Here is a 13,187-nt window from a genome sequence, read left to right as displayed (position 1 = left end):
AATGACCCATAAGTAAGCATATAGGTTCCTTGGACTAGCCCAAGGGTTACGATAGAATTGGGTATCAACATATTGAGGACCCTTCACCATTTGCCCTGGGGTTATTATGAAACCAGGATATACTTGTATAAAGTAAGCATGTATTTAAATCATTATCTTTATTCTGTGTTAGTGAAAATGATTTCAAACATTGCAGCAGCAACAGGCTCCAGCTATTCCTCAACAAATGGCTCAGGTAACCAGCATGGCATGATACCTTGGAAATTGGTTTTGTTTAATATTGTGGGCGAGATATTCTAGATATTGTTATGATACTCCAGAGATAGACTTGGAATGATAATCTCGGGATAGACTTAGCATAGGGTACTTTGTGGATAGCATTGGCTCAATATTCAGATCGAGATGCTGATAGACTAAGCATGCAATGCTAATCTTAGGCTAGGTTTGAGATAGACTTAGCATGCAATACTAATCTTAGGCTAGGTTTGAGATAGACTAAGCATGCAATGTTAATCTTGGGTTAGGTTTGAGATAGACTAAGCATGCAATGCTAATCTTAGGCTAGGTTTGAAATAGACTTAGCATGCAATGCTAATCTTGGGTTAGGTTTGAGATAGACTAAGCATGCAATGTTAATCTTGGGTTAGGTTTGAGATAGACTAAGCATGAAATGCTAATCTTAGGCTAGGTTTGAGATAGACTTAGAATGCAATGCTTATAATGCAATGCTAATCTTGGGTTAAGTTTGAGATAGACTTAGAATGCAATGCTAATCTAAGACCAGGTTTGATATATACTAAGCATGCAATGCTAATCTTGGGTTAGGTTTGATATAGACTAAGCATGCAATGTTAATCTTGGGTTAGGTTTGAGATAGAGTAAGCATGCAATGCTAATCTTAGGCTAGGTGTGAGATAAACTAAGCATGCAATGTTAATCTTGGGTTAGGTTTGAGATAGAGTAAGCATGCAATGCTAATCTTAGGCTAGGTGTGAGATAAACTAAGCATGCAATGTTAATCTTGGGTTAGGTTTGAGATAGAGTAAGCATGCAATGCTAATCTTAGGCTAGGTGTGAGATAAACTAAGCATGCAATGTTAATCTTGGGTTAGGTTTGAGATAGACTTAGAATGCAATGCTATTCTTGGGCTAGGTTTGAGATAGACTTAGAATGCAATGCTAATCTTGGGCTAGGTTTGAGATAGACTTAGAATGCAATGCTTATAATGCAATGCTAATCTTGGGTTAGGTTTGAGATAGACTTAGAATGCAATGCTAATCTTGGGTTAGGTTTGAGATAGACTTAGAATGCAATGCTAATCTTGGGCTAGGTTTGAGATAGACTTAGAATGCAATGCTAATCTTGGGCAAGGTTTGAGATAGACTTAGAATGCAATGCTAATCTTGGGCTAGGTTTGACATGATATTATATACTTAATGCATGAGGAAGATGATATATCTTATGGTGGATTGTCTGTGCATGGGTGTTAGCTAAATGGTCTAACATGCATGGGATGTTACGCAGAGCACTACAAATGGAACACAGCGCGATTATCATTGAAGAAAATCTGGTGAATGTGTAAGATGTTGTCATCCAATCCAAGTTGTTGAGCATGTAAAAATGTAACTGAACTTATCCGTGTATGTTGTAGATCATGAATATCATGTCTTTTCAGATTGATTGTGTTCCTTTTCCTTTCCTCCTTTTTAGGTCACCTGAGCTTTGCTCAAGTGACCTATTCTAATCGCTTTCCGTCCGTCATCGTCCGTCATGCGTAAACTTTTTACATTTTCAACTTCCTCTCAAGAACCAGTGGATGGATATTTTTCAAACTTGGTCAGAATCATCCTTGGTAGATGAGGCTACAAAATTGTAAAATTTGGATTCCTACCCCAACCCCTGGGGCCAGGGCGGGGCCCCCAAGGGAACATTTACCAATATTTTCAAATTCTTATCCTTTGATGACATGACAAGTATTGTATTTCACTTAGTTTACATGCTGATTTCCACATCACATCTAAACAATAAAATAAAGCTACCAGTACCTATGATATAACTCAGGTGACCGCTAAGGCCCTTGGGCCTCTTGTATCATTTACCTAGTGATTTACTGTAAAGGTACTTAGTCAAAATTTAGCACAAATTGGGTTTACATGACATTTATCCGGTTACAAGCTCGGACATCAATACCTGCTCTATCACAGTGACTAAGCCAAGGTGCTTAAATTGACCCACAGCTATTTCATTGACTGCATGTGTGCTATATAGCAACCATGTGTAACTCTACCTTCATGGATGCCAGTCTATGAGCAATTTATAATGTTCACAGATTTTAGAAAAAAATATCCAGTAGGGTTGTTCAATTTCACGATGAACTAGTTAAGCCTACTTTATGCAGATTCTGACAAATACCACTCGCCTGATTTTTCTCCAATAAGAAATATAATGTTTAAAATTCATCATATATTTGTCTACTAGTACATATACATTAAATAACCTTTTGCAATGTCTTTTTAACAAACACAATTTTTTTTGGCCTGTCAATTGTTTGCAGTAAATATTTTGTAGTAGTATTCATTTGAAAATTTTGCACAGGAAAGTGGAGACTAATTTTCACTTGCCTGCTGACGAAATCTACTGATTAAGGTTCTTTTTTTCACAACAATTATCATCTTTTGTCGCTTTTGCTGGTCGAGATTGGTCCCTAGGTCTTTTATTTAATTATTGGTTGTGTTATTGGCAACATATGTATGGGTGTGTACATTTTCAGCTGTTAGACTAATTTTCTTGCTCACGTCCTTGCTGCATTGTAACTTTAATCAACCTTTAAACTCTATACCTGTTTGTTTTCTCAGTCGGACATGAGCCACCCTGGATTTTGAATGACAGGCAACATTTTGCGGGCAGCTTTGGCCATAACTGGAAAAAAGGCAGGGTTCAGTGGGACACCATCATATCACATGTGAGACGCGATGTAAAGTTACAGTCTACACAAAACCAGAGAATAACGCTGTGCGGAAAACCATCTGTTTTGAACAACTTGGAAATAGACTTCCACAGAAATAACCATTTTCAGTGATGTTCAAGTTGTAACTCTCAATGTCAAAACCTGTGTCTTGTTCGTCTGAAAAATTCAAGATCACGATGGGGGAAAAAAAGTGCTAAACCAATTATAACAACTCCTCAGTAAACGACCAAATATTCTCAAATATGTGGAACAAAGTCCTGATTGTGTTGTATTTTAAGGATAGTGATCTATTACAGATCACCATGAGGGAATTGCATCCTTTAACCCAGGATGTACCTCAAGTATAATTTGTGGGGGTTTTATGCCTAAAAAAATTTGAAAACCTGCGAAATATAACTTGGTTTAATAACTGTTAAACTTTGTCCGTGTCTTGTCCTACAGTTGTGTAAAAGTGTTGTTTATTGTTCTATATGTCTGTACTACTTGATTCAAAGTTTGTAACAGAATTCAATTAAATCTAGTCATTATTATTGTGCAATTTTACTTACATTTTATCATCATGGTACTTGGTAATTTTATTGTTGAATGAAATAAAATAATGTAGTGTTGTATGTAGATTTTATATATTTGACATGGGTCTCCTAGAATTGTAATGAAATTAATTCATATGCATCTAACACAGGATGACAAATAAAAAGAAATTAAAGAAAAGAAAAAGACCCTGAAAGTTTAAACTTCATGCAAAATTTCAATATTTTTATCTCGTTTTTCTCATTTTAATAATGTGTCAAATTGTTTCATTGTAATTTCTGTCAATTAAGGGGATGCAATTTATTATCTTTGAATTCTATTTTATTTATAGTTTATCAAATTTCTTGATTTTATTGAAAATATTAGTATGTTGCATAAATCCCTTTCTTTAAATGTGTGTATGAATGTTAGATGCACTAGTGATTCATGACTGAATATTTTCCTAATATGTTTGAATAAAAATGTTGTAATGCAAAGAACTGAGGCTGTGTTGTGTTTTACAGTCTGAAATAAATAAAAGGTACCTAATTCATGTTATACATCAGAGTTAGAGTGATTGCCCTTAACATAAAATATATTTTAAAATCAACAATTTAAATTTGAGATCAGTTAATCAAATTGCCATTCCATTAAGAACTGAAGCTTTGTTGTGTTTTACAGTCTAAAATATATACATCAGGGTTAGAGTGATCTCCCTTAGTATAAAATGTATTTTAAAATAAAATCAACGATTTAAATTTGTAATCAGTTCATAATCAAATTGCCATTCCATTATTTTTTTTACAGAATGCAGGTGCATGCCGTAGTAAGTGAGGTACCATTTATCCATAAGTATGATAAGCAAGGCATAACCTTCTCCCATCTGTAAGGGCTTCAGACAGGCTGAATTGTCAGTCCTTATTCTGCAAAGATTGCCTCCCTCACGGTATAATTGCTTTGTCCTCCCGATTACTTGTCCACACCTGCAATTTTCAGCACAACTCTGAACCTTTCCCCTACAATGACTCCAAAAGAAAGTAGGAAGTCTTGTGAAGGAAAATGCAAAGCAAAGGACACTGAAGACTAACCACTAACTTGTTTGTTATTAAACAAGAGTACCCTGGGTCGGAACAATATACGCCCGTCGAATGCCATATAGTGTTATATACTTTCTTACATTGAAATAAGATCTGCATCATTCTAAGAGTGGTTAGCTGACATGCTATAAAAAATGTAGGAGAAAATCTCCAGACAAAAAATCAANCCTCCCCTGTGTGCAAGATGCATGCGTGTAGTGTATGTGTGTGTATTTTGGGAGGCTGCGATATGTTCGTGTTTGTCTCCTTGTGATAGCGCGGAACTGATGCCGACTTTATAGTGCTACCTCACTGAAACATAGGAGACACAACTTCATATCATGATTATAATGTATACCAAGTTTTAAAGAGATCGATCGAAAAATGTAGAAGGAGATTGCCAGACAAACAAAAGTTTACGGCGGACGGACAACCCCATACCATAATACTTCCGTCAAATTTGACAGGCGTATGAAAATGATGTGCCTAAACTTACAGGTTATACCTAGTATAACATCAGATTGTTGAGAAATCTTACAAGACCCCATGATAACCAAAAATAAAAACAAAACAAAGTCGATCCTTTCAATGTTTTTAATTTGTTTTGAAATGAGCAAATGGTGACTTATACATTTTATTAAAGACTCGTCAGAACAAATATTAAATATTCTATTCTGATACATATATCGTGAAATCTATTACAAACATCTTAGCAGATATTTAACCAGACACAAAATAGTGCCATGTCAATGGAAAAATATGAATTCTTAATAATGTTACTGATGTCATGAAGTGAATATTGATTATTGCCAAACCCAAAAATTGTGATACCAACCAAAATCAAGGTCATTATTCCCCAGTTGGCACAGATAAATGTCAATATGCCCTGAAGTAAAACATCTCTCTGAAGGAAGCTGTCCAATGAATCATCGCTATGTTGAACATAGTAGCAAGTGAATCAAAGACAAAGATAAGAGGGAACAGATCATCAGCATGCTGACAACTTGACATGCCACAAATCTTGTCCAATCAGAAATGGGTATTTACATCACATGAATAGGTAGCAGCATCTACATCCGAGCCTTTCTAATCCAGACCCCAAGTAACCTGGTTGTCCCACTATCCAGTCACTTTGTTTAGGGACAAAGTGTTGTTGTTTTTTTAAATTGCCCCTCGTCATCCATCCAGGTTTAACTGATGTGGTAACAGGACAGAAATGTGGCTGGACAATGATTTGATTTGACAGTGACAACTTTAATGATATTTGCTTTTAACCCATTCACCCCTACATAAAAGAATATTTAAATTGGACTTGTCCAGTCTTTGATAAGGTTCAAATGTGACTTTAGGGGTGAATGGGTTATTGAGACAGTGTTTTGGTTGAACTAAAAGATTCATTGGCCTTTAAGGAAGAGGTAAATTGACCAACTTCCTAATCAAAATCTGTTGAGCTTGTTAATGAAACAATGAGGTGGCAGTGTACTTGTTAAACGCTAAAAAGTTTTCAACATGATATAGATGAGGATGTAGAGAACAAAAATAACCTACAAAACAATGAACTACATCGTTATTAGCTGAGGGAACTGTAGCTTCTAGGTCCGATCGACTTAATTTTATTTTGAAATTTTTGATATTTTATTCTGAAATTTTTCAATTGGTCCAATAATAATGGAAAAAATCGAAATAAAATTAAAACGATCAGACCTCAAAGCTACAGTCCCGCAGCAACATGATTATATATCTACAAAGTCCATGTCGTTGAATTGAATCAGTGTCAAAAAAAAAAAAAAAAATACACAAATTTGGAATTCAGTCAGCATCTCCTATGGAAGACATGTGAGAAAATGAAATTGGAAAATAAACACTGAAACTTTAAGCCTTTGCCATTTATAAATTATATACATTTTATACAATATTGGTAAAGGTGGAAGAAATTTTAGTGAAACACTATTTAGAGTGTATGTTTAAAACAACACTTAAATGAAAATAATTGCAAGATTTATAAATAATTTTATGAATGATAAGACATATCATGCATAAGATCAATTCCTGGGAAGGCATAATCAACTCTCACAAAACCTGTGTCAGATCTTCTGACAAGCCTGGACTCAACTCGCGTATTAAAACCTATAGTAATCCTAGTCAGATCTTCCGGTAAACATGCATTCTACTCTCAGCAAGCATGCATTCCACTCTCAGAAAACCCCACTCTCAGAAAACCTCAAAATCCTTCACAGATCTTTAATGAGCATGAATTCCACATTTATATCACTCAGATTTCTAATAAGCATAATCTCCACTCTCACAAAACCTCTGAGTCCTTGACAGATCTTTGCTGACGATGAATTCCACTCTTATGACATATCACTCAAGCCTTCTGATGAGCATGCATGCACTTCACCTTACAAAACATGTGTTCAGGTATTTGTGTTGTCAAAACAAAACAAATCATGCAGTTCCAATAAAATGCATGCATTCATCCATACCTCTTACTTCTCAAATCATAAAACCTGTAAACTACCCCCCCCCCCCCCCCCCAAAAAAAAAATAATAATAGGGAATGTATGTCATTTCAGAAATGGTGCAAATAGGAAAAATTTGATGGTAACAAAAATTCAATGAACCATTTCTGCTTTGCAAGTCAATCGCATTCCAAGAAGTATGCTAAGCATATTATGATTATGCAAATCTTTTCAAAGACCCAAGTATTTCTATGCTATCACTCCATTTATTGGTCAGGGGGTTTAGATTGGGAGTAATTGTCTGGAAACTGTAAAATGAGTACATTAAAGACAAAATTTGTTGATTTATCGTAAATTACAAACTTTTCATGTCTATATATTGACTTGAGCAAGTCTACAGGATCTTATAAGACTTGCTCAAGTCCTCAAACAAGAAAAACATATTGACTGAAAGTCAGTCTCCTTGCAAACGTGCTTCATTTTACAGGCAAGAACATTTGGATGTTTTTTTACAAAACAATACCTTGTTTTGGTTTCAATATGGTTAACATAGACCAAAAGTATGCAGTACCATTATTTAATACACTTTCAAAAAATTCTGATTTGGAAAATAACAAATCTAGATATAGTATCTTAAATGAGTCAAATTTTCTATTTCATTTGAAAGCTATGAAACTAGAGTGAATTTCTCATTTTACCAAGTCTCTGAAGAATTACAATGAAAATCTCATTACAAGTTTCGTGTTATAAAGCAAATGTATTTACATTTGTGTGCAATAAGACTAACAAATCGTAGCACAAATCACCTCAACAAATCTATTTACCTGAAATTCATGTTAAACAGATAATTTGAATTTAAATATAAAGCAAAGTATTTAAAGCTATTTACAAATTTCGGTATATTTCTAAATCAAAGTAGTATTTACACGACATATATCTATATTCATCAATTTGTGAATCTGACTAGATTTTGAATACAAACATATTTGATATTGGTAATAATCAAGTTTGAACAACAAATACTTTACAAAAATACATAATTACCACCTATTCCTAAATATCATGCAAAAAAAAATGAAAAATATAACTTACAAAATAGCGAGATTATTTATAACGATGAAATCATATTTTGATTACAAATTCAGATTTTATGATGATTTTCAAAAACATTCTGTAATTGAGGACAAGAAATTCTAATAAAGCAATTTTTCTAAACAAATATACCATCGCTAACAGATCTAAAAATGAGAAATGTTTTTTAAAGAACATTTTCTTACAGATCTGATAATATTTGAGATGCATTTCAATATATACTTCAAGAAAATCAATTAAATTAAAGTTTCAAATAATTTTTTAGAGAGAAAAAAAAGAATATGCGTAATGGAAAAATGGAAACAAAAGAATTTCATTACCAGATCTAGAACAAGAAATGGGACTCCTATCTGAGTGAGAGAGAACCGATGTCCGGGTTGTCTATAGTCGTAGATAGGAATCCAAAATGGATACCCAATGAAATTCAGTAGAGCCCCATCATGGAAGGCAACATATAAAATGGAGCTTCCACATCGAGATTTTGTAGTTTATTACCGGTTTACACCAAACATGTAAAATGTACAAAAAACAAAAACTACCAAGGATATTTTGACTAGCTAGCCTAGCTGTCATCAGTCAATCGACGGCTCTCCAGTTCTGGTGACTGCTAACGTAGCTAGTCGAAACATGTAAACCGATAATAAACCACGGAATCTAGATGTGGAAGCTCCACCTCAAATCTAGAACTGTCATACGAACATGCAAAAAACGCAGCCCTATTACACAAACTCTTACTTACAAAATTGCACTTCCCACTTAAGTAAGAATAATACAATGACTTTAATCATAAAGTCCAATAGCTTTATCGATACACATTTATAATTAACTGGTTCATATTTTCTGTCTTGTAGAAATTTTAAAACACATGAATTCATTATAAAGTCACCATAGCTACATTCCACATGTACACATTTACACCTTATTGGTTCAAATTTTGTAGATTTTTAAAAATATGAGGATTTCTTGAGTTCACACTGATGACACCATATCTGCTTGTGACCTCCGTTTGATGCTTAAATTAACAAGTAGAATACACTTAGGAATATTTTGGCAAGCGTTGTAAACATTTTGGACGACACATGTACTGATGATTTATGATCACAATAACAACAGCACATACTGGATGCATCATTGTAACAATGGCATGGGACAGTCTCTTGAGATCATTTAGAATTCATAAGATCTCTGTTCTTAGAAGTATGTTTAAGGTGATATTTTGGACCAAATTTCATATGATGGTTGTCATCACATTATTCACAGAATAATGGCTCGAGATTTTTTTCTCTCAGTTTACAGTCAGAGGAGAACATAAATACACCATTCAATTATATTTCCAACTGACCACTCCATTCAGCCCTTAAATAGTACTGTAGGTCAGCTGTGATTTGACTGACTAAAATGACTTCATCAATGGATGCTGCAGTTTCTTGACCGATGGTCTGAATTCATTTTAATGCTTCATGGATGTAATCTTTATGAACTCAAGTTCATGTTTCTTTACGGATGCAGGATGTTACTAAAGCTGTTGGATGTATCATCAATTAACACTGTATGGTCAATGTTTCTTGACCAATGGTCAAAATGTGCCAAAACTGCTGGAAGCATGATCAACGAACACCAATGTCAATGTTTCTTGACCGTTGGTCATAACTGTCAATAAAGCTGTAAGATTTATCATCAATGAACAACATCAAGTCCATGTTTCTTGACCAGTGGTCAAAATGTGTGTAAAGCTGTTGGAAGTACCATCAATAAATACTTTTTCTTGACCGATGATGAGAATGACAATAAAGCAGTAGGATGTAAGTGACCTAAGGAACACCATGTTTCTTGACCACTGGTCAAACGTTGTTTAAAGCTGCATGTAAGAAGTATGTGATGAACCAATGTCTCATCACCACGGTCACTAGCTCAGCTGTATAGGAATATACTTTAAACTGACCAACAGTCTAGCCAGTAACACTAACATAAGCTGACCACTGGTCACCACGATCACTAGCTCAGCTGTATAAGAATTTACATTTACTGACCAACAGTCCAGTCACTATCACTAATGTAAGATGACCACTGGTCACCACAATCACTAGCTCAGCAGTATCAGAATGTTCTTTTACTGACCAACAGTCCAGCCACTGTCACTAATGTAGACTGACCACTGGTCACCACGATCACTAACTCAGCTGTAGGATACTTATACTTTGTTTTAATGCATTAGAGAATGAGTCTAGTAAACAATCAAAGTTTGTCCAGTCGTCCGTAGACTCGGACAGGGCAGCCATCTCCTTGATGACCGTCAGTTGGCCTTGATTGTCTGTCTCGTACAGTAGACTGGCACTGTTCCTGTAAAATATATCACAATCATTTCTGAGAATTTATACATTCTTATCGGAACATTTTGTTTTAAAGAGAAAAGAAACATATAACGTAAAATTTTAATAGTTAAACTATCACTAAGTTTATGTACAGTCACACACTCAAGCCAAAACCTGTTCTCTTACAGACAGATACTGACATCTTATAAATACTCTTTTTTCCCACGCACAGTTATCTAATGTAATTCTCTACCTGCCTCTATTGTCTCGGCCAATACTGTGGATGAATTTAGATCAGCCATCCCAGTAATCGAATGTAACTCTCTACCTGCCTCTACTGTCTCGGTCAATACTGTGGATGAATTTAGATCAGCCATCCCAGTAATCGTATGTAATTCTCTACCTGCCTCTATTGTCTCGGCCAATACTGTGGATGAATTTAGATCAGCCATCTCAGTAATCGAATGTAATTCTCTACCTGCCTCTACTGTCTCGGCCAATACTGTGGATGAATTTAGATCAGCCATCCCAGTAATCGAATGTAATTCTCTACCTGCCTCTACTGTCTCGGCCAATACTGTGGATGAATTTAGATCAGCCATCCCAGTAATCGTATGTAATTCTCTACCTGCCTCTATTGTCTCGGCCAATACTGTGGATGAATTTAGATCAGCCATCTCAGTAATCGAATGTAATTCTCTCCCTGCCTCTACTGTCTCGGGCCAATACTGTGGATGAATTTAGATCAGCCATCTCAGTAATCGAATGTAATTCTCTACCTGCCTCTATTGTCTCGGCCAATACTGTGGATGAATTTAGATCAGCCATCTCAGTAATCGAATGTAATTCTCTCCCTGCCTCTACTGTCTCGGGCCAATACTGTGGATGAATTTAGATCAGCCATCTCAGTAATCGAATGTAATTCTCTACCTGCCTCTATTGTCTCGGCCAATACTGTGGATGAATTTAGATCAGCCATCTCAGTAATCGAATGTAATTCTCTCCCTGCCTCTACTGTCTCGGGCCAATACTGTGGATGAATTTAGATCAGCCATCTCAGTAATCGAATGTAATTCTCTACCTGCCTCTATTGTCTCGGCCAATACTGTGGATGAATTTAGATCAGCCATCTCAGTAATCGAATGTAATTCTCTCCCTGCCTCTACTGTCTCGGGCCAATACTGTGGATGAATTTAGATCAGCCATCTCAGTAATCGAATGTAATTCTCTACCTGCCTCTATTGTCTCGGCCAATACTGTGGATGAATTTAGATCAGCCATCTCAGTAATCGAATGTAATTCTCTCCCTGCCTCTATTGTCTCGGCCAATACTGTGGATGAATTTAGATCAGCCATCTCAGTAATCGAATGTAATTCTCTACCTGCCTCTACTGTCTCGGGCCAATACTGTGGATGAATTTAGATCAGCCATCTCAGTAATCGAATGTAATTCTCTACCTGCCTCTATTGTCTCGGCCAATACTGTGGATGAATTTAGATCAGCCATCTCAGTAATCGAATGTAATTCTCTACCTGCCTCTATTGTCTCGGCCAATACTGTGGATGAATTTAGATCAGCCATCTCAGTAATCGAATGTAATTCTCTACCTGCCTCTATTGTCTCGGCCAATACTGTGGATGAATTTAGATCAGCCATCTCAGTAATCGAATGTAATTCTCTACCTGCCTCTATTGTCTCGGCCAATACTGTGGATGAATTTAGATCAGCCATCTCAGTAATCGAATGTAATTCTCTACCTGCCTCTATTGTCTGGGCCAATACTGTGGATGAATTTAGATCAGCCATCTCAGTAATCGAATGTAATTCTCTACCTGCCTCTATTGTCTCGGCCAATACTGTGGATGAATTTAGATCAGCCATCTCAGTAATCGAATGTAATTCTCTACCTGCCTCTACTGTCCCGGCCAATACTGTGGATGAATTTAGATCAGCCATCTCAGTAATCGAATGTAATTCTCTACCTGCCTCTACTGTCTCGGCCAATACTGTGGATGAATTTAGATCAGCCATCTCAGTAATCGAATGTAATTCTCTACCTGCCTCTATTGTCTCGGCCAATACTGTGGATGAATTTAGATCAGCCATCTCAGTAATCGAATGTAATTCTCTACCTGCCTCTACTGTCCCGGCCAATACTGTGGATGAATTTAGATCAGCCATCCCAGTAACCGAATGTAATTCTCCCATGCTGTAAACTCTTTAATCTGTGTACATTTTTTTAATTGAAAAGAAAAAATTCTGTTCCACCAATTTTACCAGCCAACCAGCATATGACATTAAAACTTCAATTTTGAAAAACAGTTGTATATTACTAATTAGTATTATCTCCGAGAGCTTGATAACTGTTGATACGGACTGATAACAATTTAAAAAAAAAAAAAAATCGGGCCTAGAAGCTATGGTTCCCGCCGCAGCTAGTGATGGACTTGATATAGTCACAAAAGTATTACCTGTTAATGAGAGGAGAGAGGAAGACTTTATCCAGCATCATGAGAGCATCATTGACTCTGCGCGCCTCTAGAGGAACTTTGTTGGGTCCAAGAGATTCTATATACACCTCAAAGGCCTTCCCAGTGGTCAGAAACACATCTGATGTGATCACCAAATTATCTGAGGGAAAGAATGAATTAGGTATAAACTCAGGTTTACATGTGGGGAGTGAGAATGGGGAGGATAGGGGTACAAAGATTATAATTGTTCCCCACTGCATGCTGTCAACTCATTTACCCCTGAAGACATATTTG

At 36.0% G+C, this 13,187-nt stretch overlaps 2 protein-coding genes across 3 annotated transcripts in view; one reads left to right on the top strand and one right to left on the bottom strand.

Moving 5' to 3' along the window:
• The window catches only part of LOC110448485 (cohesin subunit SA-1-like), a 39,942-nt gene extending 35,971 nt beyond the window's left edge, over positions 1 to 3,971 (top strand). Inside the window, exons 33-34 of one of the 2 annotated variants that reach the window (XM_021494748.1) lie at positions 197 to 235; positions 2,857 to 3,971. In XM_021494748.1, the coding sequence (XP_021350423.1) occupies positions 197 to 235; positions 2,857 to 2,883 (66 nt within the window). In that variant the 3' untranslated portion in view covers positions 2,884 to 3,971. The remainder of the gene's footprint in view (positions 1 to 196; positions 236 to 2,856) is intronic. The other variant, XM_021494749.1, reaches the window with a different exon arrangement.
• Positions 3,972 to 7,082: 3,111 nt separating this feature from the next.
• The window catches only part of LOC110448484 (N-acetylated-alpha-linked acidic dipeptidase-like protein), a 48,195-nt gene continuing 42,090 nt past the window's right edge, over positions 7,083 to 13,187 (bottom strand). The window contains exons 11-12 of the mRNA XM_021494747.1: positions 12,894 to 13,053; positions 7,083 to 10,449 (exon numbers count right to left, since the gene is read on the bottom strand). Coding sequence (XP_021350422.1) covers positions 10,281 to 10,449; positions 12,894 to 13,053 — 329 coding nt within the window. The 3' untranslated portion in view covers positions 7,083 to 10,280. The remainder of the gene's footprint in view (positions 10,450 to 12,893; positions 13,054 to 13,187) is intronic.

Source organism: Mizuhopecten yessoensis, unplaced genomic scaffold (assembly GCF_002113885.1).
Source record: "Mizuhopecten yessoensis strain PY_sf001 unplaced genomic scaffold, ASM211388v2 scaffold4083, whole genome shotgun sequence".
NCBI classification, from domain to species: Eukaryota; Metazoa; Mollusca; class Bivalvia; order Pectinida; family Pectinidae; genus Mizuhopecten; species Mizuhopecten yessoensis.
This window is presented reverse-complemented; position numbering and strand designations above follow the sequence as displayed.